At 43.3% G+C, this 27,224-nt stretch overlaps 2 protein-coding genes across 10 annotated transcripts in view; one reads left to right on the forward strand and one right to left on the reverse strand.

The window, feature by feature from the left end:
- Positions 1–14,257, forward strand: part of LOC147999008 (disks large homolog 5-like) — a 37,389-nt gene extending 23,132 nt beyond the window's left edge. For 2 of the 8 annotated variants that reach the window (XM_087595673.1, XM_087595677.1), the window contains 5 exons: positions 10,749–10,908; positions 12,087–12,230; positions 12,862–13,028; positions 13,749–13,854; positions 13,972–14,257. In XM_087595673.1, coding sequence (XP_087451799.1) covers positions 10,898–10,908; positions 12,087–12,230; positions 12,862–13,028; positions 13,749–13,813 — 387 coding nt within the window. In that variant the 5' untranslated portion in view covers positions 10,749–10,897 and the 3' untranslated portion in view covers positions 13,814–13,854; positions 13,972–14,257. Of the gene's footprint in view, positions 1–575; positions 913–4,130; positions 4,248–7,082; positions 8,940–9,560; positions 9,718–10,748; positions 10,909–12,086; positions 12,231–12,861; positions 13,029–13,748; positions 13,855–13,971 lie in introns of those variants that run through there. The other 6 variants (XM_087595671.1, XM_087595670.1, XM_087595675.1 and 3 more) reach the window with 6 other exon arrangements.
- LOC147999003 (disks large homolog 5-like) overlaps positions 1–27,224 on the reverse strand; it is a 124,855-nt gene that overhangs the window by 92,736 nt on the left and 4,895 nt on the right. Inside the window, exons 2-5 of one of the 2 annotated variants that reach the window (XM_087595902.1) lie at positions 24,742–24,823; positions 17,415–17,581; positions 15,550–15,717; positions 13,290–13,403 (exon numbers count right to left, since the gene is read on the reverse strand). The gene's annotated coding sequence lies outside the window, so the exon portion shown is untranslated. The remainder of the gene's footprint in view (positions 1–13,289; positions 13,404–15,549; positions 15,718–17,414; positions 17,582–24,741; positions 24,824–27,224) is intronic. The other variant, XM_087595901.1, reaches the window with a different exon arrangement.

A 27,224-nucleotide genomic window follows, 5' to 3' on the forward strand; every position in this document is an offset into this window, starting at 1 on the left:
GCTCTCAGGCAAAGAGTTTAAAGTTTATAGGTACCTAATAAACTCGCATTGGGACATATAAAGAACATTTAAATGTTCAGCAGAAATACAAAGAACAACTAATTTAATTTGTTAAAAGTGAAAGCTTATACAATTCTGAAGGTTTTTATGCTGGTTTTATTATACATGTAATTATGAAAAGAAAACATACATACTTGATCAATGAAATGAGGAAGATTGATTTAAAGAACAGAAAAATGGATGGTACTTCAAAATTTCCATGATTACATATTAACTATTTAATTCCCTCCACAATAGCAAGAAACGGACATTATTATTTATGCGACATTACAGATACATAAACCGAGAAAATATTGTTTGGCCTGATTTTCTGAGTTTTTTAAAGGTTTAGTTAATTGACAGAGCTGTGCTTTAAAATTAGGGTCCATATTCTTCTGTTTTAAATGTGTGACACTTTTCTCTTTTTTTCTCCATCTTTATTAAATGGGTATTTCTTATTTACATTTCAATTGTTATTACCTTTCTGGGTTTCCAGGCAAACATCCCCCTAACCCCCGCTCCCCTTCTCTATTGGTGTTCCCTCCCCATCCTCCTCCCATTACCGTCCTCCCCCCAACAATCCCTTTCACTGGGGGTTCACTCTTGGCAAGACCAAGGGCTTCCCTTTTATTTCTAGTGGGTGCTGCTCTCCCTGCTCCGTGGGAAGTGGATGGGGGGAAGGCCCGGGCCTGAGGTGAGTTGGAACTGGGGTAGAAAGGCATAGGGCCTCCTAGGTGAGAATGCCAAACCACCACTGCTGCTGCAGCCACCATGGAGAAGCCCTTGTTCCTGCTGCAGGGAGGAGAGTCTGGTGGCCACAAGATGGCTGAAGGGGAGCTGAGAGTGGACAGTTTCATCACCCGCCTGCTGGAGGTATGAGGATATCGTCCGGGAAAAATTGTGCAGATGACTGGAGCAGAAGTCCGAGGGCTGTGTATCACGTCTCGTGAAATCTTTCTTAGCCAGCCAACAGCTGTGAACACAGGTTTCTTTTGGAGAGCAGGCCTGTGCAGGCCCAGAACCTAGGTGGGACAGTTCAAGCTACCCTTTTTCCATGGCCAATCTCAGATCATATTCAGAAAGTATTTCTTGGGCTAAAGAGATGGCTTAGTGGTTAAGAGCACTGACAGCTCTTCCAGAGGTCCTGAGTTCAAATCCCAGCAACCACATGGTGGCTCACAACCATCTGTAATGAGATCTGATGCCCTCTTCTGGTGTGTCTGAAGACAGTCACGGTGTACTTGTATATAATAAATGAATAAATAAATCTTTAAAAAAAAAGAGTATTTCTTCCAGGTTTTGGATTTCCAATTTATGGAATTGAACTAACTTAGTGATGGTGGAAGTGACACAGAGAGTTAAAGTACAGAAGGAATAATCCAGAATGTCCACCAACAGTTGCTGTCACACCAGGGCTTTTAAAAGCTCAGTTGCTAGAGAAGCAATGTAGTCTTTGGTTATTCTCAAGCTTAGGTCTTCTAGTCATTATAAGCTGACCATGACACAAAAAGAGTCATCTATATCAAAATAGAGAATAGTAACTAGATTCACACCACACTATCACATTACTACTGTATTTGAGGTTCTCTTTTAATATCTAAGAACCCGGAAGAGGCCTGGGTCTTGCTACACATACTTATAATTTATGTCCCCACTGTCAGCTGAGATTCTTCATGCAGCCTGGGGTCAAGGAGGTCATCCCACAAAGCACAAAACACCCATCTCAGATAAACATGTATGGTTTATTGAATCCAAAACATCCAAGAATTTCAGGACACAATTAAATGTTGAAACCTAAGGATAATAGATAGAGAAGAGAATTAAGATTTCTAGTTCATAGATCCAGTAAACATCTTCAACAAATCATAGCAGCAAACTTCCATAAGGTAAAGAAAGAAAAGGCCATAAAGGTACAACAAGCCTACAGAACATCAAACTAATTGTACCAGAAAAATTCCTCCATTCACGTAATAATTAAAACGCTAAAAGCACAGATCAAGAAAGAACATTAAAAGGGGTAAGGTATAAATATCTAGTAACAAATAAATTCAGACGTATCTGAATTACACCAGACTTCTCAACAGAGATTCTAAAAGTCAGAAAATCTTGGGCAGATGTAATGCAGACACAGGCCCCTATATCCAGCATAATCCTCCATCACCATAAAAGGAAGAACCAGGATATTTCATGAGAAAACCAAATTTAAACAATTCTTTTCTGTAAGAAAGCACAACAGAGGCTAATAGGAGGAAAACTCCAAGACAATGAACTAAACTATAACCAAGAAAAACCAAGACATTAATCTTCTCTCAATAATTTATAAAAAGATAAGCACACAAACATAATTTCACCTATAACCAGAAAAAGAAGAGAAAGCAGCAATCGTTGGATTTAATATCTGACCAGATCTTCTTTCCCTAATCCCAAAGCTCCCAGGGGCCAAACTGCCAGCCAAAGTGTATGCAAGGATGCTCTATGGTTCAAGGTGAGGCCTATTGCCCCACCAAATGCAGATCCTAGAGGTGTGAGGTGGGGATGGATATGTGTGGGTGCAGGAGCACTGTCACATAGGCAAAGCTGAGCAGAAATGGGATGTAAGGTTTGATGAGGGGAGTGTGGAAAGCAGGACAACAGTTGAAACGTAAATAAATAAAATAACCGATTAATAAAAAATAGCGAAAAATAAAATTTCAAGTAAAAAGGTAAATGAAAATTAAACCAAACCAACCAAACAAACAAACAAAAACCCCTGTAGTGTATTGGCCTAATGCTGCTTGTATTTTAATGCTAATTTGTTGAACTCAACACTGGTTAACCCTGAAAAACTGACCCTGCTCCCAGTTAACTGTGATTATAAAGAAGCCAACAGCCAACAGCTGCACAGCAGAGAGATGGGGGAGGGGAGCTTTGAGGGCTTTGCTAGAGAGGATCATGAGGAGGGAAGAAGGAGGAAGAAGCTGCCAGAGAATAAAGGAAGAACATGTGTGATGGAGAGGAGAGAGGAAGAGGACAGCAGCCATGGTTAACGGAGAGGAGCGCCTGGTCCTGAGGGCTGTCCAAGGGGAACAAAGAGCAGCCAAGATGCTACACAGTCAGTAAGAGCAGCTCTCAGGCGAGCAGAGATCAGCAGAGACCCCAGACCAACAAGCTACGCAAGCATAACTCCATCCAAACTCCCTCTCAATATCCCGTGTCCTCCGTGGGCCTGGCCTCAGCGTGTGTCCTGTGTCAGCACATGTGTCTGTCTCAGCTGACATCACTCTGTCCATCAGCACGAGTCCAAGGAAACAGTGAGAAACTACACAGCCCACCAGAAGGGTTTTTGCTGTGGTTCTATGAAGTCCCAACAAATGCAGCTCAACTACAGAATGCAAGGCAGACCAATGCATGTGTGTTCTTAGTGCAGAACCCTTCATCACGTGTCCTTTCACATGTGTGCTTTAGCAGAACATCCTTTTACCTGCGTCTGCCTCAGTGAAACGTTCCTTCACACATCTGCCTTAGCCTTTCACCTGTGTCCACTTCAGAGAACCAATCCTTCAGGTGTAGAATTTCTCTAGATTAGCAAACCGCATACAGAACATTCAGAACAAAACAAGGTGTGTGGTCAGCATGTCCTTGAGCCAAGTCCCTTCTCCTCATCAGTGACAGCAGGCGTGTTACAGCAACAATATGAAATGGCTGGCAGGCATGGAACAAAATGGCAAAGGTATTCTGGGGGATGTCACACCATACCAGCCACCAGCTCAGCTGAATTTTTAAGTTTTGATGGTACAAGTGAATATACTTGACCTTCAAACGCTGAGAGAGCCCATCATAATATGAACTATATAATCTGGGCCAAGACCGCCTCTAGGGCAAAGGCCCTCAGCCTGGGGGTCGTGACCCACACAGGGTCTCCTATCAAATAGTTTACACTACAATAAAGATTCATTACAGTAGCAAATTTACAGTTGTGAAGTAGCGACAAAATAATTTGTAGTTGGGGGTCACCACAGCTTGAGGAACTGTTCTAAAGGGTTGAGGCCATAGGAAGGTTGAGAAACACTGCTCTAGGAATTTATGTTTTCTTTCTCTTTCATATTTTTCAGACAGAATCTCAAACTGTAGCTGAGGTTGGCTTGGCTTGGAACACGTGTGTAGTTCATGCTGGCATCAGACTTATGGCAATTCTCCTGCTTCAGCCTCCTACTCAGGAGCCTACCAGGGTGAGATCACAACCACGTAATGGGATTGCTGTTCTTGGTTGTCAACTTGAGTGTACCTGGAATTAACTAATGCCAAATGGCTTGACGCCCTGTGAGGGGGATCTCTCTCTCTCTCTCTCTCTCTCTCTCTCTCTCTCTCTCTCTCTCTCCCCCCTCTCTCTCTCTCCTTCCTTCTTTCTGTTTTCCTCTCTTCAACCCCCTCCTCTTGGTCCTCCTCCTCTTCTTTGGTTTTTTTGAGACAGGGTTTCCCTGTGTAGCTCTGGCTGTCCTAGAATTCATATTGTAGACCAGGCTGGCCTTGAACTCAGAGATCCACCTGCCTCTACCTCCTGGATGCTGAGGCTAAAGGCATTAGCACCATTGGATTTTTTTTTCTTAATTAAATTTTCTGAAGCAAGAAGACCTACTTGTAATCCAAATCTTGGAGATCAGAAGATAAATCTTTAATTCAGATCTTTTGAGATGGAAAGGCCCACCTCTAATCTGGACCACACCTTCTTTTTTCTTTTTATTTTTTTTTTTCATCTTTATTAACTTGAGTATTTCTTATTTACATTTCGATTGTTATTCCCCTTCCCGATTTCCAGGCCAAAATCCCTCAACCCTTTCCCCTCCCCTTCTATTTGGGTGATCCCCTCCTCATCCTTCCCCGATAAGCGCCCTCCCCCCAACAATCATGATCACTGGGGGTTCAGTCTTGGCAGGACCAAGGGTTTCCCTTTCCGCTGGTGTTCTTACTAGGCTATTCATTGCTACGTATGCAGTTGGAGTCCACCGTCAGTCCATGTATAGTCTTTGGGTAGTGGCTTAGTCCCTGGAAGCTCTGGTTGGTTGGAATTCTTGTTCATATGGGGTCTCAACCCCCTTCAAGCTCTTCCAGTCCTTTCTCTGATTACATCAACGGGGGCCCAGTTCTCAGTTCAGTGGTTTAATGATGGCATTCGGCTACGTATTTGCTGTATTCTGGCTGTGTCTCTCAGGAGAGATCTACATCCAGTTCCTGTCGGCTTGCACTTCTTTGCTTCATCCATCTTACCTAATATCTGTATAGGTATGGGCCACATGTGGGGCAGACTCTGAATGGATGTTCCTTCTGCCTCTGTTCTAAACTTTGCCTCCCTATTCCCTGCCAAGGGTATTCTTGTTCCCCTTTTAAAGAAGGAGTGAAGCATCTGCATTTTGGTCATCCTTCTTGATTTTCATGTGTTCTGTGCATCTAGGGTAATTCGAGCATTTGGGCTAATATCCACTTATCAATGAGTGCATACCATGTGTGTTTTCCTGTGATTGGGTTACCTCACACAGGATGATATTTTCTAGTTCCATCCATTTGCCTATGAATTTCATAAAGTCATTGTTTTTGATAGCTGATTAATATACATTGTGTAGACGTACCACATTTTCTGTATCCATTCCTCTCTTTAAGGGCATCTGGGTTCTTTCCAGCTTCTGGCTATTATAAATAAGGCTGCTATGAACATAGTGGAGCATGTGTCTTTGTTATATGTTGGGGCATCTTTTGGGTATAGGCCCAAGAGAGGTATAGCTGGATCCTCAGGTAGTTCAATGTCCAATTTTCTGAGGAATCTCCAGACTGATTTCCAGAATGGTTGTACCAGTCTGCAATTCCACCAACAATGGAGGAGTGTTCCTCTTTCTCTACATCCTCTCCAGCATTTGCTGTCACCTGAGTTTTTGATCTTAGCCATTCTGACTGGTGTGAGGTGAAATCTAAGGGTTGTTTTGATTTGCATTTCCCTTGTGACTAAAGATGTTGAGCATTTCTTTTGGTGTTTCTCAGCCATTCGGCATTCCTCAGCTGTGAATTCTTTGTTTAGCTCTGAGCCCCATTTTTTAAATAGGGTTATTTGTCTCCCTGCGGTCTAACTTCTTGAGTTCGGTGTATATTTTGGATATAAGCCCTCTATCTGTTGTAGGATTGATAAAGATCTTTACCCAATCCGTTGGTTGTTGTTTAGACCACACCTTCTGCTGGCAGCTCATATCAAGGACATGGAAGAAGGAAGTTTGCTTTATTAATTTGCCTACTTCTTCAGGATTCCTGCATGTACTGAAGAGCAGCTGAAATATCCAGCCTTATGGACAAAACCGTTGGGGTCCAGGAGTTGCCCCATAAACCACACAAACTCTGACCTCACTTAGAGAGGGATGGTTTTTTGAATGCCCACCCTAAGACTGATCATCAGAGACGTAGCTGAGAATTTGTCAGGCTAGGACCCTGGACATTTTTCTATGTCAGTTTATAAAGCCTAAAACTGTGAGCTCATAGGCAGGTGCTGGAAGGGCTGTCTGTTTGTCAGCCCTGACTCAAGCCATTTTAGACAACAAAGGTTCATACTGACTTTTTATCTGTTTAAAGATTTATTTATTTATATATAAGTACACTGTAGCTGTCTGCAGACACACCAGAAGAGGGCATCAGGTCTCATTACAGATGGTTGGGAGCCACCACGTGGTTGCTGGGATTTGAACTCAGGACCTCTGGAAGAGCAGTCAGTGCTCTTAACCATGGAGCCATCTCTGCAGCCCTCATATTGACCTTTAATTTTTTGGTCCTACATGAAGCTTATAATTATGAAATTTAAGATTAAGAAACCTGACAACATAAAGTATTTCCTTCCAGTATTTCGGGAATGGGTGGGTGGGGGAGCACCCTCGAGGAGGCTGGGGAAGGGGGTGGAATGCAGGGTTATTGTAGGGGAAACTGGAAAGGGGTTAACATTTGAAATCCAAATAAACAAAATAACCGATAAAAAAAAAACATACACAAGTTATGTGATCATTCCTGACCCTGCTGTGTTAAATTATTTTCAGACAACAATGATATGTGACATATTACAGCAAGAATATGAAGTATCTAGCCGGCATGGAACAAAATGGCTACAGCTATGCTAGGGGGATTGGCTTCAACAGGGGTAACTACTGCGTTTTAGACCTTCCATTCCTTGTTGAATTAGCTGTACCACAGCCTATAAGCCATTCTAATAAATTTTCTTTCTCTATATACAGAATCATTCTAGGAGGGATGATTGGTTATGCATTGTTAAATGCAATGCTGATCACGAAACCCCATCACTTCCACAGCAATATGCAAGTGTATGTAAGTTACTGAACAATTGAACAGAAATTAAAATTTACTGCATTTATTGCGTGTGTCAGCAGGCATAGGGAACACCTGGCTGCTTACATCTCTGGGTCTCTATAGAGTAGAGGGAGAACTGAGACCCACTGAGGAGGTCTCTTAAGCGAAGACCAAACTCCTTGCAGTGACACTGGATTCCAGGCTTGTTGTCCTCTTTAGGCCTCACTGTGGTCTATGTACACTCTATGCATTCTCCGCATGCAGGTTCACATGGACTGAATTCAGAAAGGTGGGGTTGGCAGAAAGATGCATGGTTAAATAGCCCACCAGGTTCACATTGTATCAGCTTGATTTAATCTAAGGACAAAGAAGTGGAGTTTCTCTGATGGCTTTCTTCTAAACCCTTGAAAGGATCACTGGGGTTTGACCTCAGTACTTCATACTTCTTGCTGGGTCAGCAAAACTCAAGGAAGCTTGAGATTGCCATAGGCACAGTATTATGCTGGATATACTGAGTAGATGATACTAAGATGTTCAGATGGTCATACCCATTTGCATGAGTTCTTAATGTGCACCTAAGGAAAGAGAGATCAAGGTCTTCAGAATAGGAAGATCATTTCCAGTTCTTTTCTACAATTCCAGTCTGAAAGACTGGTAGGGAGAGAATGGTAGATAATCAAGAATTCATAGATGATGCTTTGAAGGAAGTGTGGGTTTCTGTGCTGGTTTAGACAGGGTCTCAAGTATCCCATGTTGCCCTCTTCCTACCTGGCCAGGTTCACTTTGAGCTCAGATAAACCTGCTTCTACTTTCCAGTGGACAGTCTTACAAGAGGGGCCTCCAGGGACTGTGAGGACAGCATTAGCCTTTGACAGTTGAGGTGTGTAACCCACAACTATAGTTTTAGCCACGTTTTCCCATGTCTACCAGCTATTTCAGATTGTTGCTGTCTATGGCTGACAATCACGGACACAGAAAAATAACCTGATAGAGAGCAAGGACATGGTGATCACATCCTTTCCTGTTCTGTATGTTCTGGATGAGGCTTGTTAAAATTCCAATATTGCAGAAAGCTTTATATAGGACCCATCACATTAAGCATCACTGTGCACTGTTCTATCTAAAATGGCCTAATCAGAACTGACCACCAGATCACACTTCCTGCAATCCTCATATGAGAAGCTTGAGCTTTTTGTTTTGACTTTTTCTTTCTTTCTTATTTTTTGCTGTATAAGTTGAGAGGAAGATATTTGGGGCCATGGATCTGCCCCCAAAATCTGGGGTATGGATCTGATCAATCAGTGTTAGTGTGTGCACTCAATACAGTATCCATTTTTTACTGTGACAGATGCTTTTGTGTTTGTGGGGAAGCCCATGACCCAGAGCACAAGTGCTGGGTCCTTGCTCTATCCACGTAGTGATATGTATAGCCTCGTCCTACACCTTTATCTGCACCCCCTATATCTCTTGACTATTTTATTTTTCTGATAGAAGCTCAGCTTCTGATAGAAGGCCTGTCAGCAGTGCTCCTTTGGCGACATTGGCGCAGAGATGAGAACCCCACAAGCAGCATGAGGTTCCCTTCATTGGTGGGTCCAATATTGCACTTTCCTCTGCCAACTGGTCTCCACACTGTTCCTAGCACCGTAAAGACTTCAACTCTTTCAACTAAGGAATTTTCTGGCAATTGTCAATTGCTAAGCACATGACTTCATGAGTGTTCCCCTAACACACGCCCATGTTGTAACCTACCATGCAGACTATTTCTTGATGTGATATAAAGCACCCGTACATAATGAGACAAGAGAACTTTTGACTGCATATTCAAACTGGTGTGAAATCTCAGGAAGGTTTAATGGCTAACATTGGTGAATGAAGACAATTTGAGTTAGGATGAGACATTTTGGGGCAAGATATGGAAGGAACCATTCATTTAGATGCATAAGAATTACTAAGGTTTTATAATCAAGCCTTGAGGAAAATTTGGCTTTGGAAGCAGGAGATGCTCAGTGGCTCTGCCCCAGGAAAGTCTCCTGGAAAGGGCACCTCTGCTTATGCTCAGTACAGGGAGAACATTAGCAGGGAGGCAAAGTCTGCTCTCCATGACATCTGCTGTCCCTTCTTGGACATTCTATTGTCTCCTAGAGAGTTCTGGCATCCTCTGTGATGTCACCAGTGTTGTAGTGACAACCAGTGCCCTAGTTTCTCTCAGTCTGAGTCTGGCGGTTACAAGCTAAGACATGTTTTCCCGTCCTCGCAAGCATTTTGGGAAGGGGAACGTCGATTCTGGAGAGACTAAAGTGAAGGAGTCTAGCCTTTCGTCTCAAAGTAATGATGGACAAAGACAGCACTTCTGGGGAATGTTGAGTAAGTTCTGGGTAGTGTATTTTGAGCTTCCTGCCAGGGGGGCTGCAGGCTTAAGCTGACCTTTCTAGCAATGGGCCACAACAACTGGAGCATCTGAAAAGAAATTGAATTTCCATGAATATCACAATTCCTGAAAGTCAGGATTTCAGAACTTTACTTTCCCCATCCCCACTGGGAGGATATGGTAAGGCCAATGCTATTATTCTGTGAACTTCTGGTCCTTACTTTTACAGTGCATTTGTTATGTTACATTGTATAATAACACCATCAGGAGTCATGGAGGGTCAACCTTTTCTGAGTTTAGACAGGGCAGCAATGTACTTCACTATCATTGCTTCTTTAAATACAGTGGATATCTGACAGTAGGAACAGGGGGAGAATTGTGCTCCAGGCAATAACCTTATGTTCTTCGACCTCCTCTGATTTCTTCTAACTGGCAGGGTCATCGTTAGCTTTATATATTAGAGGTTGTGTGTTACAAACATGTTTCTAAAATACCAAAAGTATTTGGAACATGTGGACCAAGATTCATCCTGTAACCTATTGGAACTTCTCGGGCATTTGGTATTTCAAATAGGGGAACTGATAAGTCTGTTGAACATGTCCTCCATGGAAATGTGTTTTTAATCCAAAGTTGTTGGCCTAGAGTATCAGGGTAGGACATCTGAGTGTCTCCAATCACTCAAGTCTTGTGGATGGTGAATTTATCATCTGAGTTCGAACCCACAGGGGTGAGGGTCCTGAAACCAAGCTGTACCCTGTTCAGCTGATGATAATCCTGGAGAAGCCATCTCCGTGGTCCATGTAAGCACCTGATGTCCGGAATAGGGAACACCTGGATGCTTACATCTCTTGGTCTCTATAGAGTAGTGGGAGAACTGAGATCCACTGAGGAGGCCTCTTAAGCATAGACCAATCGCCTAGCAGTGACACTGGGTCCAGGCTTGTTCTCCTGTTTAGGCCTAACTGTGGTCTATGTACACTCTATGCATTCTCCCCATGCAGGTTCACTTGTGTTCTTCTACCTACAGACGCTGGGAGAGAAACATCATCCCCTGGCACTGAACTAAGCGAGAATCAGGCCAAGAAGGAAAAGGAGAAGCTGATTAAAGAGCTGCAGCTCATTACCGAGGAGAGAAATGACCTGAGAGATCGCCTGAGGTTTCTGACAGAGAGATCCATGAAGAACAGGTATGAATCGCTCCAAATGCTCTTGTTTCATTCCTGGGTCTGCAAGGTCACCTTCTTCTTATCCTATTAAGGTTTTGGGTTCTAGAAAGCTGTGCCTCCCTAACCACCCTGTGCTAAACCTCACCTCCCATATAGAGGAGATTCAGAACCTTGACCCTTCCTGAGGAGCAAGATGGAAAATGGACTCATCTGCTTAATTTATTGAAAAGCAGATCTTGTGGTCTGAATGAAGAATTCGGGGATAAAGTCAGGGAGAGTGAGTGTCTAGTGTGCATTTGCAAAGTCCTTGACAGATGGTGGCTTTGCAAGATTGTAATTGCAGTGAGTTTATGGTGAGTCTCTGTACTTGCTAGGCAGGGGACTGAGTGCTGGAAGATCCAGGCAGCAGCCCGAGGGGCCTGTTCCCAAACTGTTCATCTCAATGCTTGACGAGAAGGTCTCAGGCTCAGGCCTGTTTGTTATTGTCTGTGTGTCTTGCACTCTGAGACAGCAATGGTGCATGCATTTCTCCTGGTTCTCACAGTACTCTCTGTTTCCATATTTGTTTTTCTCTTTCTCTGATTCTGTTAACTTTTCTCTTTTTTTTGTGGGTGTGTCTCAGTCTGTGAGTCTGTGTGTGCATACATCCAAATGCATATGCACAACTTTTATATGTTTATATTTCCCTCCACACATGGAATATAGGGGTCTATGTCTTGGCCTGAGTATTTATCTGTAACACTTTCATGGTCATGTGAATGCTTTGTTCTGGGAGCCCCACTGTCAACAGTACAGTTCTTTGACTATGTGGCCACGTTTGTCTGTATATTTGTATTCCTTGTGCAGATTATAATTTTGTGTTGATATGTGGTCTCTTGTCAAAACAGGAGAAAAGAAATCACAGGTTTCTGGCTGTGTTGGGTGGGGGAGCATGGAGAGGTGTGGCCTAGGCTCTTGATAGCTCAACTGGCTTGACTGCAGATTTCCTCTTGATTGAACAAAGGGAGCCAGGGAAGCCTCCATCTGGATGCCAAGATTCTGGTGTCCTGGACGCAGAAAAACACGTTTCTGAAGCTGAAGAAGATCCAATATGTAGAATTCAGAAGGTGTCCTTCCAGGACTGGGGTAGTACAGGACCCACCCTGAGCTCATATATTCCTAAATGCTGATGTTCATTGTATTCTATCATTTGGGGCCAGGCCACACTTCAGGCCAAATCCATATTATGAAGACCTGGAGAGAATGGAGGAGGCGGTCATGTCAATTCTGCACAACTTAGAGATGGAGAACACTGAGATCCATGAGAACAGCCATAAGCTGAAGAAGGAGATTACCTTCTCTAGGTAAGTCCTGGTCAGAAAGCCTATCACCTGTGGAATGGCCATTTCTGACTTTCTTTGTTCTGGATTGGACGGTCTTCAGCTCTGGTTCTATCTCTTGTGCTGTTTACACATCAGTGTGCCAGGGTCATTAGGACTCAGTTTTCAGTTCCACAAAAGACTGTTACTCATCCCAGGATTGTCTAGGCATCTTCAGAAGGCTCTAGATAGAACAGCACTGATTGAAGTCAGCAGGTTATTAGGCTGACCTGGACCTATGGTGTCATACCAGGTTTTACAAAACTCAGTGTGTGGACCACATGGTTAGCATGACCTTCTCTTGGTTCTACTGACCTCCTTTGAGGGTGTTTGCCCACTACTAATTGATGTTGCCCCCATGCATTGGGCTTTCATGGATAGTTGTAGATCCATGTTCTTTTTGAGAGATGTGGACACTAATTGGTGCTCGGGCCAAACAAACAATTTATTCTTCCCGGAATTTACTCTTTGTGGTTTGTGCAGCAGCCTTATATGTATCGAAATGAATTCTGTTAAGTCTTCATGGGTATCTGGGTCCTGGTGGAGTTAGTGGCACTCGGGAGTGGGAATGGGAGAAAGGGGCAGCATGATCTTACTATGCAGACTGTATTTCCAGAAACCTGCTCAGCCAGCTCCTGATGGAGAACACATGTATGAAGAAGTTGGTCCCACTGAAGCAGGAGAGCAAGGAGGTACATCTTGATTGTGCACTGAACCAGAAAAATTTGGTTGACTTCAACAAGAAAGATAAAGACCAGCAACGTCCAGACCCAGCATCATCTGGTAGGGTTGAGCAGCTGTGTTAGCTTAAAAATATCTGATAAAGTTTGCCAATTTGAAACATCTTTGCTTTCTCCTATCACCTTTCTAATTTACACTCACAACCAGCCAACCACCTCATGTAATGGAATTGTTCATTGCTCTGCCTATGCACAAGTATTCTGGGAAGCCAACCACTTTTCAGAAACTGAATTATTGTGCAAGCATATTTTGCTGCTCTTTTTGAAGCTGCAGTATAGAAATGGTGACAGATTAATAACATACCTCATTATTGCATATCCACGTGATAGATTGGATGCTCTGTGGAGTTTTGAACAAGTTCTTGGTTCTTTGACAAATGACACTCTGTGGTCATGTGACTTCTTGTGTGGGAAGCACCTTTGCGGGATAAGAACAAAGTGCAAATGTCAAATTAGAACTTGTCATTGGTTTTAACCTTGGTGACATATGAACATCTACTTTCTTCCTGCAACCCAATGAGGTTCCTTCCATTGCCCTGTTCTTGGTTTGCACTGGTATAAGTCTGGGTCCCATATTGGCAGCCCATATTACTTTGAGGCTCTCTGGAGATTTTGCCCTTCCCAAAGAGTAGCAACAATGATATCAGTTAAAAGGTCCATGTTGACTGTCCAATAGAACTGAGATGGTAGAAGGCAGCCTTCCGACAGCTGCCTTGCATTTCACCACCAAATCAGTGTCTGAAAAACTGCCTTCCTCTCCCAGGTCTCAGAAAGTGCAAGAGAGCTGGAATTGGACACACACCAGTAAGAGAGCTTCCTGAAGAATAAGTTGCTTTCTCAGGAGTCCCTGATGACAAACATCCTGAATGGTAACAAATTTTTTGGATGAGTATTCTTCCTCAGAGTTAATTTGTCATTGCTTAGAGACCCTAAATTTATATAACACTAAGCCAGCCAAACTGATTGAGGTCTTACTTTCTTCTCAGAAAAAAGCACCTGAGAGACAACTTGGGGGACCGCCCTTCATTATGTGTGCAAGAGGAGAAACAGCAATACATCTGTGCTTCCAAATGTTCGTTAAGATTGTGGTGTTTAGAAATATTTTTGTTATGATTTTAATTGAAATTTTCTTTTTGTTGTTTCATATTTATATGTTCTTGTTACTGTTTTTATCTTTTCAAATATTTTTAAATATTTTAATTTATTTGTTTTAATCCTGTTTTGTTGTAAAAATGAATTCCTTATGAATAAAAATTGAATTCTATCTCTTGACTCTTAAGACCATCATTCTTATTCAAGGGTTCTGTCCCCTCCTGTGGACTTAGAACTGACAGGTGGAGATGGATCTCTGCATGTTCCATGGATCCTGGGCTAATAAGTGAATTCAAAGTCACCAAGGGGTACCCAGTGTGACAGTGTCTTTTGTGTGGAAAATGTGGCTGTTTCTCGGACACACACTTTATGAAGTAATCACTGACATGCTTTACCCAATTGTTAGGGTCCATGTGGTTCTTCTGAGAGAGTAGCAGATGCTCTATCCTGTGAGTCATCACCACAGCTCCTGCAGGTGCTTTTGTCCTTCCACATCATGTACTGTATTAGGTGGACAGGATCACCTCCAATTAAATAGAGAGATCTCAGGAGATGAGTATTCACAGGAAATTTACTGAGCTGTGCATGCTCAATGTGTTAGCTTGCCAGCCATCCCTACAGGGCTCTGGTGTTCCCACTCCTCATTGTGGGTCAGGATCATCCTCCAGTACCACTTAGTGTCCATATTAGAGCAGATCTTTCACCTATTATCAATGATGACCATATGTATTCTGCACATCTGACAAAATACAGAATAGAAATTAGCTTCCTGTTGGCCAGATTGGCATAATGAGTTTTTTGATTGTTAGCATGAAAATTATTTTAATCTAGGCAGTTTAGGGAAGAACCTCAAGGACACCCATAGTGAATGCAGCCTGCAGCTGTGAACACAGGTTTCTGTTGGAGAGCAGGCCTGTGCAGGCCCAGAACCTAGGTGGGACAGTTCAAGCTACCCTTTTTCCATGGCCAATCTGGGATCATATTGAGAATGTATTTTTTCCAGGTGACTGATTTCCAATTTATGGAATTGAACTAACTTACTGAGAGTGGAGGTGACTCAGAGAGTTAAAGTACACAAGGACCAATCCAGTATGTCCACAAAAGCTTGCTGTCACCCCAGGGCTTTTAAAAGCTCAGCAGCTAGAGAAGCAATGTAGTATTTGGTTATTCTCATGCTTAGGTCTAGTCATTCATTATAAGCTGACCATGACACAAAAAGAGTCATCTGTGTCACAATAGAAGCTAGTTGTAACTAGATTCACCCCCACACTATCACATCACTACCGTATTTGAGGTTCTCAGTTACTATCTAAGAACCTGGAAGAGGCCTGGGTCTTGCTACACAAACTCATAATTTATGTCTTCATGACACTGTGTGCTTTGTTCTGTTGATGCTACCTTTGGCATACAATACCTTGGATACTTTGTGCTGACATCTGTCACATGAGACAATAGTTCATGCCATGCCTAACCTGCATAAACTGTCCTTAGAGTACGGTGTAGTCAGAGGGTCCTTTTTTTTCTCTCTGAATTTTCAAAATATTTCCAGTCTTCAGACAAGTCTTCAGCCATTGTCCAGTGCCTGTCTTGAGATGTCCACCTTTTCAGCTGAGTGTCTTCATCCAGGCTGCTCTGTAATTCTGTAGAAGATTAATAGGGTTCCAGCCCTAGGATTTAATTCAGTGTGATTGTACTTTCCAAACATGCTCAAAGCCCTACATTCCACCATAGCCTGTGTGCTTTAGAGATAGAAAATAAAGAACCACATTGCACTTGAAATTTTTCCTCCAACAAAAGGAGAGCCTGCATAGGGCCTTTAAGTAACTCTAAGTCCCAGCTTCTGCATAACTCCCTCCATCAATTCCATTATTGGTGTATTTTCATTACTGCTCACTTTATTTTTGGTGTGCAAAGAATGTGTACCATGTCAGTAAAGTGTGTGTGTGTGTGTGTGAGAGAGAGAGAGAGAGAGAGAGTGAGAGAGAGAGAGAGAGAGAGAGAGAGAGAGAGAGAGAGAGTTTGTGTTTGTTTGTGTTTCTGTGCAGGTGTTTGTGTATGTTCATCCATGAACTCACTATCAATTTTCATAAAATGACTTAGAAGACTGTAATGAAAACTGTCGAGGTGCATGCAGACGTGTGTTACTAGTGTCCCACGGCACCTGGCAGGTAACACTGAAATGGTGGTCTACTATAATACAGCCTAAAAACAGGCTGTGGATGGTTTACACAGAGATTGTGACGTCATCACCACTAGAGAGAGCAGCAAAAGCTTCATTTATCACATGCTGCTGTTACCAAGATGAGGCAAAGCCTTATCCTACAGAGAGTCTGGTAGGATTTGATGGCAGGAAATAAACTTAGTACTAAAATCATTCAATTACAAACAAAGAGGATAATACAAAGAGTCATAAGATTATTCTCATAAGAAAATAGATAGTATTTAGACGATGCCACTACAAAAATTAAAAAATATATATGAGGGCCACTAGGCTTTAATGCAGCCTTTCTACCAGACGTTTAATGACGACCTAATAACAATAGTGCTTCAATTATTCCTCTGATTTGAAAGAGAAGGAACATTGCCAAACCCCTTCTCTGAGTTTCTCTTTTTACCTAGAATTCCTGAGTTTGTTGCTTCTTCCATTGTCACCCCATCAATAGAGCTGCAGGGCGAGTCTGTCCCGCCCCAGAGCTTATCCACCAGCTGGAACCTCAAGAGCATCCATAGTGAATGCAGCCTGCAGCTGTGAACACACGTTTCTTTTGGAGAGCAGGCCTGTGCAAGCCCAGGACCTAGGTGGGACAGTTCAAGCTGCCCTTTTTCCATGGCCAATCTGTGTTTGTATTGAGAAAGTATTTTTTTTCCAGTTGACTGATTTCCAACTTATGGAATGGAACTGACTTACTCAGAGTGGGGTTGACTTAGAGAGTTAAAGTACAGAAGGAATAATCCAGATGTCCACAAAAGCTTGCTGTCACACCAGGGCTTTTAAAAGCTCAGCAGCTAGAGAAGCAATGTAGTATTTGGTTATTCTCATGCTTAGGTCTAGTCATTTATTATAAGCTGACCATGACACAAAAAGAGTCATCTGTGTCACAATAGAAACTAGTTGTAACTAGACTTATACCACATTATCACATTATTACTATATTTGAGGTTCTCAGGTATGATCTTAGAAACTAGAAGAGGCCTGGTTCTTGCTACATATAGTCATATTCTATATCTTCACAGCACTGTGTGATTTGTTCTGTTAATGCTACCATTGGCATACAATACCTAGGATATTTTGTGCTCACATCTGTGACATGAGACAACAGTTCATGTCATCCCTTACCTGAATAAACTGTCCTTAGAGTACAGTGTAGTCGGAGGGGCCTTCTTTTCCTCTGAGATAGCAAAACATTTCCAGTCTTCATACAAGTCTGTCAGCCATTGTCCAGTGCCTGTCTTGAGATGTCCACATTGTCAGCTGAGAGTCTTCATCCAGCCTGCCCTGTAATTCTGTAGAACATTAATAGGGTTCCAGCCCTAGGAATTAATTCAGTGTTCTAGTACTTGCCAAATATGATCAAAAACTAGTTTCCACCCTAGCTCTGTGTGCTATACAGAAAGAAAATAAAGAACCCCATTGCACTTGAAGTTTAGCCTCCAACAGAAGGAGAGCCTGCACAGGGCCTTTAAATAACTCTAAGCCCCAGCTTCCCCACAACCCCGTCCATCGATTCCTTTATTGGTGTGTTTTCATTAATACTCACTTTCTTCTTTGTGTGGAAAGAATGTGCACCATGCCAGTAAAGTGTGTGTGTGCATTTGTGTTTGTGCATGTTCATCCATGAACTCACTATAAATTTTCATAAAATCACTTAGAAGTCCCTAGTGAAAACTGTCGAGGTGCAGGCAGACTCATGTTACTACTGTCTCATGGCACCTTGCAGGGAGCACTGAAATCGTGGGCTACTTTAATACAGTCTAAAACGAGGCTGTGCATGGTTTTCAGTGAAATTGTGACGTCGTCCCCACTACAGAGAGCAGCAAAAGCTTCATGTATCACATGCTGCTGTTACCAAGGTGAGGCAAAGCCTCATCCCATAGAGAGTCTGGTAGGATTTGATGGCAGGAAATAAACTCAGAACTAAAATCAATCAATTACAAACAAAGAGAATGATACAAAGAGCCAAGCAAAGCAAGAGCTGGCTTTTTTTTTTTTTTTTGAGAAGATCCACAAGACAGACAAACCACAGAGCCTATATCTAAAGTACCAAATCAGAAATGAAAAGGGGGATATAACAAAGGACACTGAGTGAATTCAACAATCATTAGGGCTTACTTCAGAGGCCTTTACTACAGAAAAGTGAAAAATCTATTTGATACTGGTGATTTTTCTAACAGATAACAAATACCAAGTTAAATACAGATCTGGGAAGGTAATGAATAATTCCCATAAGAAAATAGATACAGTCATTAAAGGCTGCCACTCCAAAAATTAAAAATAATAATAATCAGGGCCACATGGCTTTAATGCATCCTTTCTACCAGACTTTTAATGAAGACCCAATAACAATAGTGCTTCAATTATTCCACTGAATTGAAAGAGAAGGAACATTGCCAAACTCCTTCCCTGAGTTTCTACCTTTACCTAGAATTCCTGAGTCTGTTGCTTCTTCCATTGTCACCCCATCAATAGAACCATTTAAAATGGGATGTAATCGATGTCTGGAGCCTCATTCTTTCCCTTGACCTCCATGCGGTGTCCAGAAGGCATGCCTGTTCTCATGGACATGGACTCATCTCTTTTTGCTGCAGCAAGAAGAAAGCCAGCAGAGAGGGCAGGAGCTTACAAAGAATCAGTAGGATTTCTAGAAAAGAAGCCATCCAGATGTCCATTCTCAGAAAACCCCTGGCTTGCTCTCATGTGACTGGGTCCTCAGACACCAGCAGCCTTAGATGAGACCAAGGAAAGCTGTGCAGAGTCCTGGGTCCCCAGGTTCTTGACCTCCTGAGTGACAGCTGTAGACACGTCCTCCAGGGAATCCTTACAGCTGGTGACATCTGGACAAGGTGAACCAGATGCCAAAATGAGACATGGGAGAGAAATCCTAGGCTGTTTGGAAGGAATCAGTCTCTGCTATTGCTTCTGTCTCTGTGTGCCCTGCTGCTATGATGTTCATGAGGAGCTCTCATGCCAGTGGGTCTCCTCCTAATGTGTTTGTTGTTGCAGATGTCCTGGATGTTCTGGACCCCATCAGAACTCAGCCCGTGCTCAGTCACGGAGGTCAGCACCTTCCTGTCCATCAGGTCATGAGACCTGAGACAGTTGAGGTAACGGCAGTTGGCCTGGGTGAAGTGCTCACAGACTTGGACTCTCTTGCATGGCTGTGGCTTCAAGCAGATCTGTTTGTGGCTGTCTCCTTTGTAGTAACTTTTGCAGGAGAAAAGCATCCCCCTGTACCAGGAAGAAGGCCGGCTCCTCTTGGTTAAGCCCAGAAAGCTCATGATTCTTCAGGACCTGGAAGCTCTGTTCCTAAAAACTTGGTGTGGATATTTGCAGAGGTTTCTCTGGGATTTTGCATAATGACTCTGTCCCAGAAGTTTGAGCTTGCAGAGGCTTGGGCAATCTGTAGCATGGTCCCTGGATGCACTTGAGATTGAAGCCACAGGCTTCAGTAGTAGCCGCCACCTACAGCGTGATCCCTGCCTGATCTCCAGTCTCCAATAGGAATAAGCAGTCTTGCCCAGCAGCTCATAGAGCTCTGCCTCTGGAGCCTGCTCCTACTCTGCAGTTCCTTTAAGGTCATGCAGCCCCTGTGGGTCTACAGGATCTTGGTGATGAAACAGTCTGCCCCAGGATCCCCCATGGTGCACTATGGCTGCAGCTGCTCAGGCTTGTGAGCTGGACTCTGCTTCGTGGAGAAAGGAAACTGGAAAAGGGGATAACACATGAAATGGAAATGAAGAAAATAACCAGTAAAAATTAAAAGAATTAAAGTCATCATCTCAGGAGAATGAGTGGGAAGCCAGGTCCTTAAGCAGGCAGGTTCTCCACAACAATGCATGCTGGGTTCAAGACTGGACATGAGGTGCCCTGAGCTTGGGACTGCCAGGCTCCTACTGGGAAGAGAGCTTTCTTCTTCATTTCAGTAAGTCTCTCTAGTTTTCTTTTAAGGCTTTCATCTCATCATTGACTTTCCCAATGACCTTTTATGACAAGCCATTATGGTTAACAAGAATTAAGTAAGGGCTCATTGAGCTGTTGGTAGTTGGAGGTCTGGGGGAAGCCCTGGACAGAGAGATCTTGCCTGCCAGGGGTGGGATGTGCATGGTGGGAGGGACTAGTGGAGTGTCATTGGCCTCAGTATGCACAGGCTTGGGGCTGGTGCCTGGCTGCCTGGTGCGCCTCTGTGGCTACTTGGCCTGGGTCCCACCGCAGATGCCCATGGTGGTTGCTGGCCAGTTGTGCTTGCTCTCCCTGTCCTCGGGGCTTCTGGCGGGGCTGACCACAGCCTTGAACATGGACAACCATGGACAAAGTGGCCCGGGAATCGGAGGATCATGGGAGCATCTTCAACTTCCCCCTCCCCAAGCACTGGCAGTTGCAGCTGGAGGACAAGCCACTGTGAGTTTCCCCACATCCAGGCAGGTGTTCTGCACCACCAGGAGAGCAAGGGCAAGCACTGCTGCCACCAGTCCCACATGCCCAAGGCCTATTTGCTGACTGGCAGGGCTTCACTTTGCTCTGCCTGGCTCTGCTTTGCCTTGCTCTGCCCTGTGGGCTCTCACTTCTTTGGCCAAAGACTGTTGAGATCCCGGCTTGCCTCACCTTTCAATAGGCACCTCTGTGAAGTGAGGAGAACCAAAGGGACAGAAGGCTGGCCTGGCCCTGGAGACTTGTGTCTCCCCCTCCACCAAAGTGCTTTCCTCAGTTCTCCACTGTGGTTTTAATTTGCAGGGATCCCAGCAGGTGGCAGGCTTTGCTGAGCCTCCCCTGTGAGAAGGGGACAGTGGTGGGACTTATGGTTGTGGGAAGTCTTTTAGGGAGATGCAGGCTTTCTCAAACTCTCCGACCATCCATCCAGTGCCCTCCCTGGTTCCCATTCCCTGTGTTTGTTGCGAAGTCACTTTTCGCTGTCCTGTGTGACTTTCCCTGCAGACTGGGCTCTCCTGCAGGAGATACTCTCACATGCTTCTTTAAAAGCCCCTGTTCCTCAGATCTAGATCAGCTGTGAAAACAGGCTTCTCCATGCCAGGGTGAGAGCTACCCCTCCCAGCTCAGAGCTGCAACACCATAGGATCCTCAGGCCCCAGTGCTGGGTGGGTCCCATGGAAGAGTTAGAGGAAAGCTTCCCTTCTGAGAAATGACTTAACACAGAAGGTTCACAAGTGACAGTCAACCCCCAAGTATTTCTTCCAGGAGAAAGCACTCAGCTCTCCCCTTTAAACAGTTTAGGCTCCCACATGGCCCAGTTTTGTGATTGGGGAAGATTTTCTGGAGCTTAGTTGGCCAGTCAGAGTGGGGCTACATTCTTTTTTTTTTTTTCTTTATTAACTTGAGTATTTCTTATTTACATTTTGATTGTATGCTCTTTCCCGGTTTCCGGGCCAACATCCTCCTAACCCCTCCTCTTCTATATGGCTGTTCCCCTCCCCATCCTCCCTCCATTACCACCCTCCCCCTAACAATCACGTTCACTGGGGGTTCAGTCTTGGCAGGACCAAGGGCTTCCCCTTCCACTGGTGCTCTGACTAGGCTATTCATTGCTACGTATGCAGTTGGAGCCCAGGGTCAGTCTTTGGGTAGTGGCTTAGTCCCTGGAAGCTCTGGTTGGTTGGAATTGTTTTTCATATGCGGTCTTAACCCCCTTGAGCTCTTTCAGTCCTTTCTAAGATTCCTTCAACGGGGGTCCTATTCTCAGTTCAGTGGTTTGCTGCTGGCATTCGCCTCTGTATTTGCTGTATTCTGGCTGTGTCTCTCAGGAGCAATCTACATCCGGCTCCTGTCAGCCTGCACTTCTTTGCTTCATCCATCTTATCTAATTGGGTGGCTGTATATGTATGGGGCACCTGTGGGGCAGGCTCTGAATGGGTGTTCCTTCTGCCTCTGTTTTAATCTTTGCCTCTCTATTCCCTGCCAAGGGTATTCTTGTACCTCTTTTAAAGAAGGAGTGAAGCATCTGCATTTTGGTCATCCTTCTTGAGTTTCATGTGTTCTGTGCATCTAGGGTATTTCAAGCATTTGGGCTAATAGCCACTTATCAATGAATGCATACCATGTGTGTTTTTCTGTGATTGGGTTACCTCACTCTGGATGATATTTTCCAGTTCCATCCATTTGCCTATGAATTTCATAAAATCATTGTTTTTGATAGCCGAGTAATATTCCATTGTGTAGATGTACCACATTTTCTGTATCCATTCCTCTGTTGGGTTCTTTCCAGCTTCTGGCTATTATAAGTAAGGCTGCTATGAACATAGTGGAGCACGTGTCTTTTTTATATGTTGGGGCATCTTTTGGGTATATGCCCAAGAGAGGTATAGCTCAGTCCTCAGGTAGTTCAATATCCAATTTTCTGAGAAACCTCCAACTGATTTCCAGAATGGTTGTACCAGTCTGCCTCCCACCAACATTGGAGGAGTGTTCCTCTTTCTCCACATCCTGGCCAGCATTTGCTGTCACCTGAGTTCTTGATCTTAGCCATTCTCACTGGTGTGAGGTGAAATATCAGGGTTGTTTTAATTTGCATTTCCCTTATGACTAAAGATGTTGAACATTTCTTTCGGTGTTTCTCAGCCATTCGGCATTCCTCAGCTGTGAATTCTTTGTTTACCTCTGAACTCCATTTTTTAATAGGGTTATTTGACTCCCTGCGGTCTAACTTCTTGAGTTCTTTGTATATTTTGGATATAAGCCCTCTATCTGTTGTAGAATTGGTAAAGATCTTTTCCCAATCTGTTGGTGGGGCTACATTCTTAATCCATACTCATTCACACAACAGAACATCTTCCTCCCCACCCACGAGGCCTTGACTTGAACCCAGGTCCTTCCAGGATCAACAGACCTGAGAGAACAGATTGCAGCACAAGAGAGAAAAGAAGCCAGAATAGTTTAAACTGGAGAAAACCCCCATATAGGCCGTTTATCAACTTTAGGGGTTTGCATATTGTGGACTTCAGAATCTTACGGTCAGATTTTTCTGATTACACCTTATAGGTGAAGCTGAAGTCTACTGAGGGTGGGATCATCCCAGGCAGGGAGGGGATCTGACTCTGCAGACCTGGCCACCCTCTGCATTCTCCCAAAAATAATTTTTAGTCAGCTGTAAATCTGAAGTGAAATTTGTTTTTTGTCAACTCAAACGGTTGACATTTCAAGTCTCACACACCATGTGAGAGACACACATTTATCCACAGGGGATTTGAACTTACTTCTATAGAAATGACTGTGGGCCAACAGAGGGAAAGCATTCTTGCCTTTAGCATTCTGTCTGTATCAGAGACTACATGGACTGGCTTCCTGGACAGACATGTCCAAGCAGACAGACATTGTAATGAGGGAAAACTTAGGCAAGAAATGACCTGGGGACAGTGATTTCAGATTGTGCCTTTAGCCAGGAATCTCTGTTGTCATTAAGGCAAGCAGTCTTGGGCCTGCCAAAACTTGTCAGTATTTCAGGGCTCTTACAACTGCTCCAGGTACTTCTGAGGTGAAAGCCTTTCATTAAAAAAAAAAAGTTTATAGAGCAATATTTCTCCACCTGTGGGTGGCAACTGCTTCACAGAGATTGCATATCAGATACCTTGTACATTATGACTCATAAGAGTAGCAATATTATTTATGAAGTAGCAATGAAATAATTTTATGGAGGGGATCATCACAGTATGAAGAGCTGTATTAAAGGGTTGCAGCAGTAGGACTGTTGAGAACCACTGCCATAGAAGCTGACACATGGGAGCAGACTCCTCAGCTGAGTAGAGACCCACGACAAGGGATACTGTGTCCCACCCTAGAACCCAGAGGCAGAATCTACCCCAGGAGTCTGTGGGTCACCTTGTCTTAAATTCTCCCAGGGTCAAGAATAGCATTGATCATCTCAGCAGAGTCAGCTTGCACAGCCACATCAGGCCCATGGCTTCCCTTTACAGAGAAGGATGTGGGTCTGAGTGACAGCCCGTGAGACTGAGGGGACCCTGATACTCATTTGCTTTGAGCTGTGGTTTCTTCAGGTGTAAAATGGACGTGTTTCTGCTGAATTGGGTTGTTGTGGAGATTAACAGAACATACAACCTGCTCAGTGTCTGCCTGGCATGGACCCTGCTGGTTAAATGGAAGCTGTCGATGATGACGAGATTAAAAGTAGAATTTCTAGCCAGATAGTGTTAGTTGTGGGGCGCCATACAAGTGTTCTAAGTATTTTCTGATTCTAAGACCGCCTCACCTTACAACCTAAGGCTCTTGATTTAAATTTTAAAAAAAGAATAAATATAAAATACCAATATGAAAAAATCATAATGAGAAATGAGCTAATTCCTGCGAAGTCATTTAGCTTTACATTTTTCTGCTTCTATTTCCAAGGCATCTAGAGTAGCACTATCCGATATCCTAAAGCCTTCTCTTATGGTGCTACCCATTCATTCCTCTCTCCTTGAGGACTTCTCAGGTGACTTACCAGAATCAGATGGCTTTTAAGATTGTTCCCATCAGATGTGACCTCTTTGTCCATGGGCCTTGCCAAAAGCTGCAGGGCCAACCTGTTGTTTTACAATCCAAAATTCCAGACATTAATTTTACCAATGAAGTTTCAGGAGTCAGATGCTGAAGTCAAGTAAAGCTCCCAACTGTCTTTCCTGATTCATTGACCTCCCAGAAGAAGAGCAGTCCTGTTCCCTCTGAACACTTTCTTAAAAATCCTTTAACTCAAAAACTTTCCATTGGTTTAGTTATCTAGATTTCCTTTCACGTTGTGTCTTGATCTGCTGGACCTAAGTGCACTTTTTACCTTTGCCATAAATGTGTGTGGTAGGTGAGCCATACCGTAATTAAGTCCATGTTTACATGAATAAACAACTCTTGCTTTAAATGTCTGTGCCATGGCCCTGCTATACCACACACTACTTTTTCAGTAAATAATACATTCTTGGAGATCACAGTGTGATCAAATATTTTGTAACATGATTTAGTAACGTTCCCTCGATTTTATAAATCAATTTCTTTGACGAGGATTCTGGGTGTTGTCTGTCAGGTCTGAGTGCATCATCTTGGGAATCCCAAGGAACATCAAACTTGGGCTTTTGAAACTGTTGCATATGGCCAACCTGGAGCAAAAACCACCCAGGAATCTACTGATACTTGACACACATTAATTCACCTGCCTTTTTCATATAGTTTATGGCAAGAGGTCACCATTCTTGACCTTGTTCATTATAAAACGTGGTGCTAAATGTAAGAGTTGGGGTCAAGGAGATCACCTCACAAATCACAAAATACCCATCTCAGATAACCATGTATGGTTTATTGAATACAAAACATCCATGAATTTCAGGACAGAATTAAAAGTCCAAACCTAAGGATAATAGAATAGAAGAGAATTTAGATTTCCAGTTCACAGGTCCAGTAAGCATATTCAGTAAATCATAGCAGAAAACATCCATAAGGTAAAGGAAGAAAAGGCCATGAAGGTACAACAAGCCTACAGAACGTCAATTTAATCATACCAGAAACAATTCCTCCATTAACATAATAATTAAAACACTGAATGCACAGATCAAAGAAAGATCATTAGAAGGGGTAAGGTATAAATAATCAGTAACAAATAAGTTCAGACCTATCTGAATTACACCAGACTTCTCAACAGAGACTCCAAAAGCCAGAAAATCTTGGGCAGATGTAATGCGGACCAAGGATCCTATACCCAGCATAATTCTCAATCACCATAAATGGAGAAACCAAAATATTTCATGACAAAACCAAATTTAAACAATATTTTTCTCTAAGAAAGCACAACAGAGGATTGTAGTAGGGAAACTCCAAGACAATGAGCTAAACTATACCCAAGAAAAACCAAGAAATAAATCATCTCTCAATAATTTCATAAAATGAAGCACACAATCACCATTTCACCCATAACCAGAAAAAGAAGAGAAAGCAGCAACTATTGGTCTTTAATATCTAACCAGACCCTCTGTCACCAATCCCCCAGCTCCTAGGGAATAAACTGCCAGCCAAAGTATATACAGGGTCTATGGTTCTAGGTAACTGTGTAGAAGGGGACTGATTTAAGTGGCACCCATGTGGCGGGAGGCCATTGTCTACGCTGAGGCCTGTTGCCCACCAAAAGCAGATGCTGGAGTTGTGAGGTGGGAATGGATATGTGTAGGTGGGGGAACACTGTCATATAGGCAAAGCTGAGCAGAAATGGGATGTAAGATATGATGAGGGGAGTGTGGAAAGCAGGACAACAGTTGAAATGTAAATAAATAAAATAACCAATTAATAAAAAAATAGCCAAAAATAAAATAAAAAGTGAAAAGGTAAAAGAAAACTTACACCAAAACAAAACAAAAGAAATACTTGTAGTGGATTGGCCTAATTCTGCTTGTATTTTAATGCTAATATGTAGAACTCAAGACTGGTTAACCTCCAAAAACTGACCCTGCTCCCAGTTAACTGTGATTATAAAGAAGCCAACAGCCAACAGCTGCACAGCAGAGAGATGGGGGAGGTGAGCTTTGAGGGCTTTGCTAGAGAGGATCATGAGGAGGGAAGAAGGAGGAAGAAGCTGCCAGAGAATAAAGGAAGAACATGTGTGATGGAGAGGAGAGAGGAAGAGGACAGCAGCCATGGTTAAGGGAGAGGAGAGCCTGTTCCTGAGGGGTGTCCAAGTGCAACAAAGAGCAGCCAAGATGCTACACAGTCAGTAAGAGTTGAGCGTTATTGTTTGGAAAGTAGATCTGATACCATGGAGGGCAGGCAGCTGCCCAGCTACTGTGCTGATTAAGGCATATGATGAACAAATTTACAAAATATGTATAACCAGTAAGGAGCTCTATAGAGGATCCTAAAAGGAATACTTTAGTTTGAAGAAAAGGATAAAATACCAGAGCAAACAGGAAATAATTAAACAAAACTAGAACAGTCAATCAAAAGAAGCCA

Source organism: Rattus norvegicus, chromosome 19 (assembly GCF_021556685.1).
Source record: "Rattus norvegicus strain SHRSP/BbbUtx chromosome 19, alternate assembly SHRSP_T2T, whole genome shotgun sequence".
Lineage (NCBI taxonomy): Eukaryota > Metazoa > Chordata > Mammalia > Rodentia > Muridae > Rattus > Rattus norvegicus.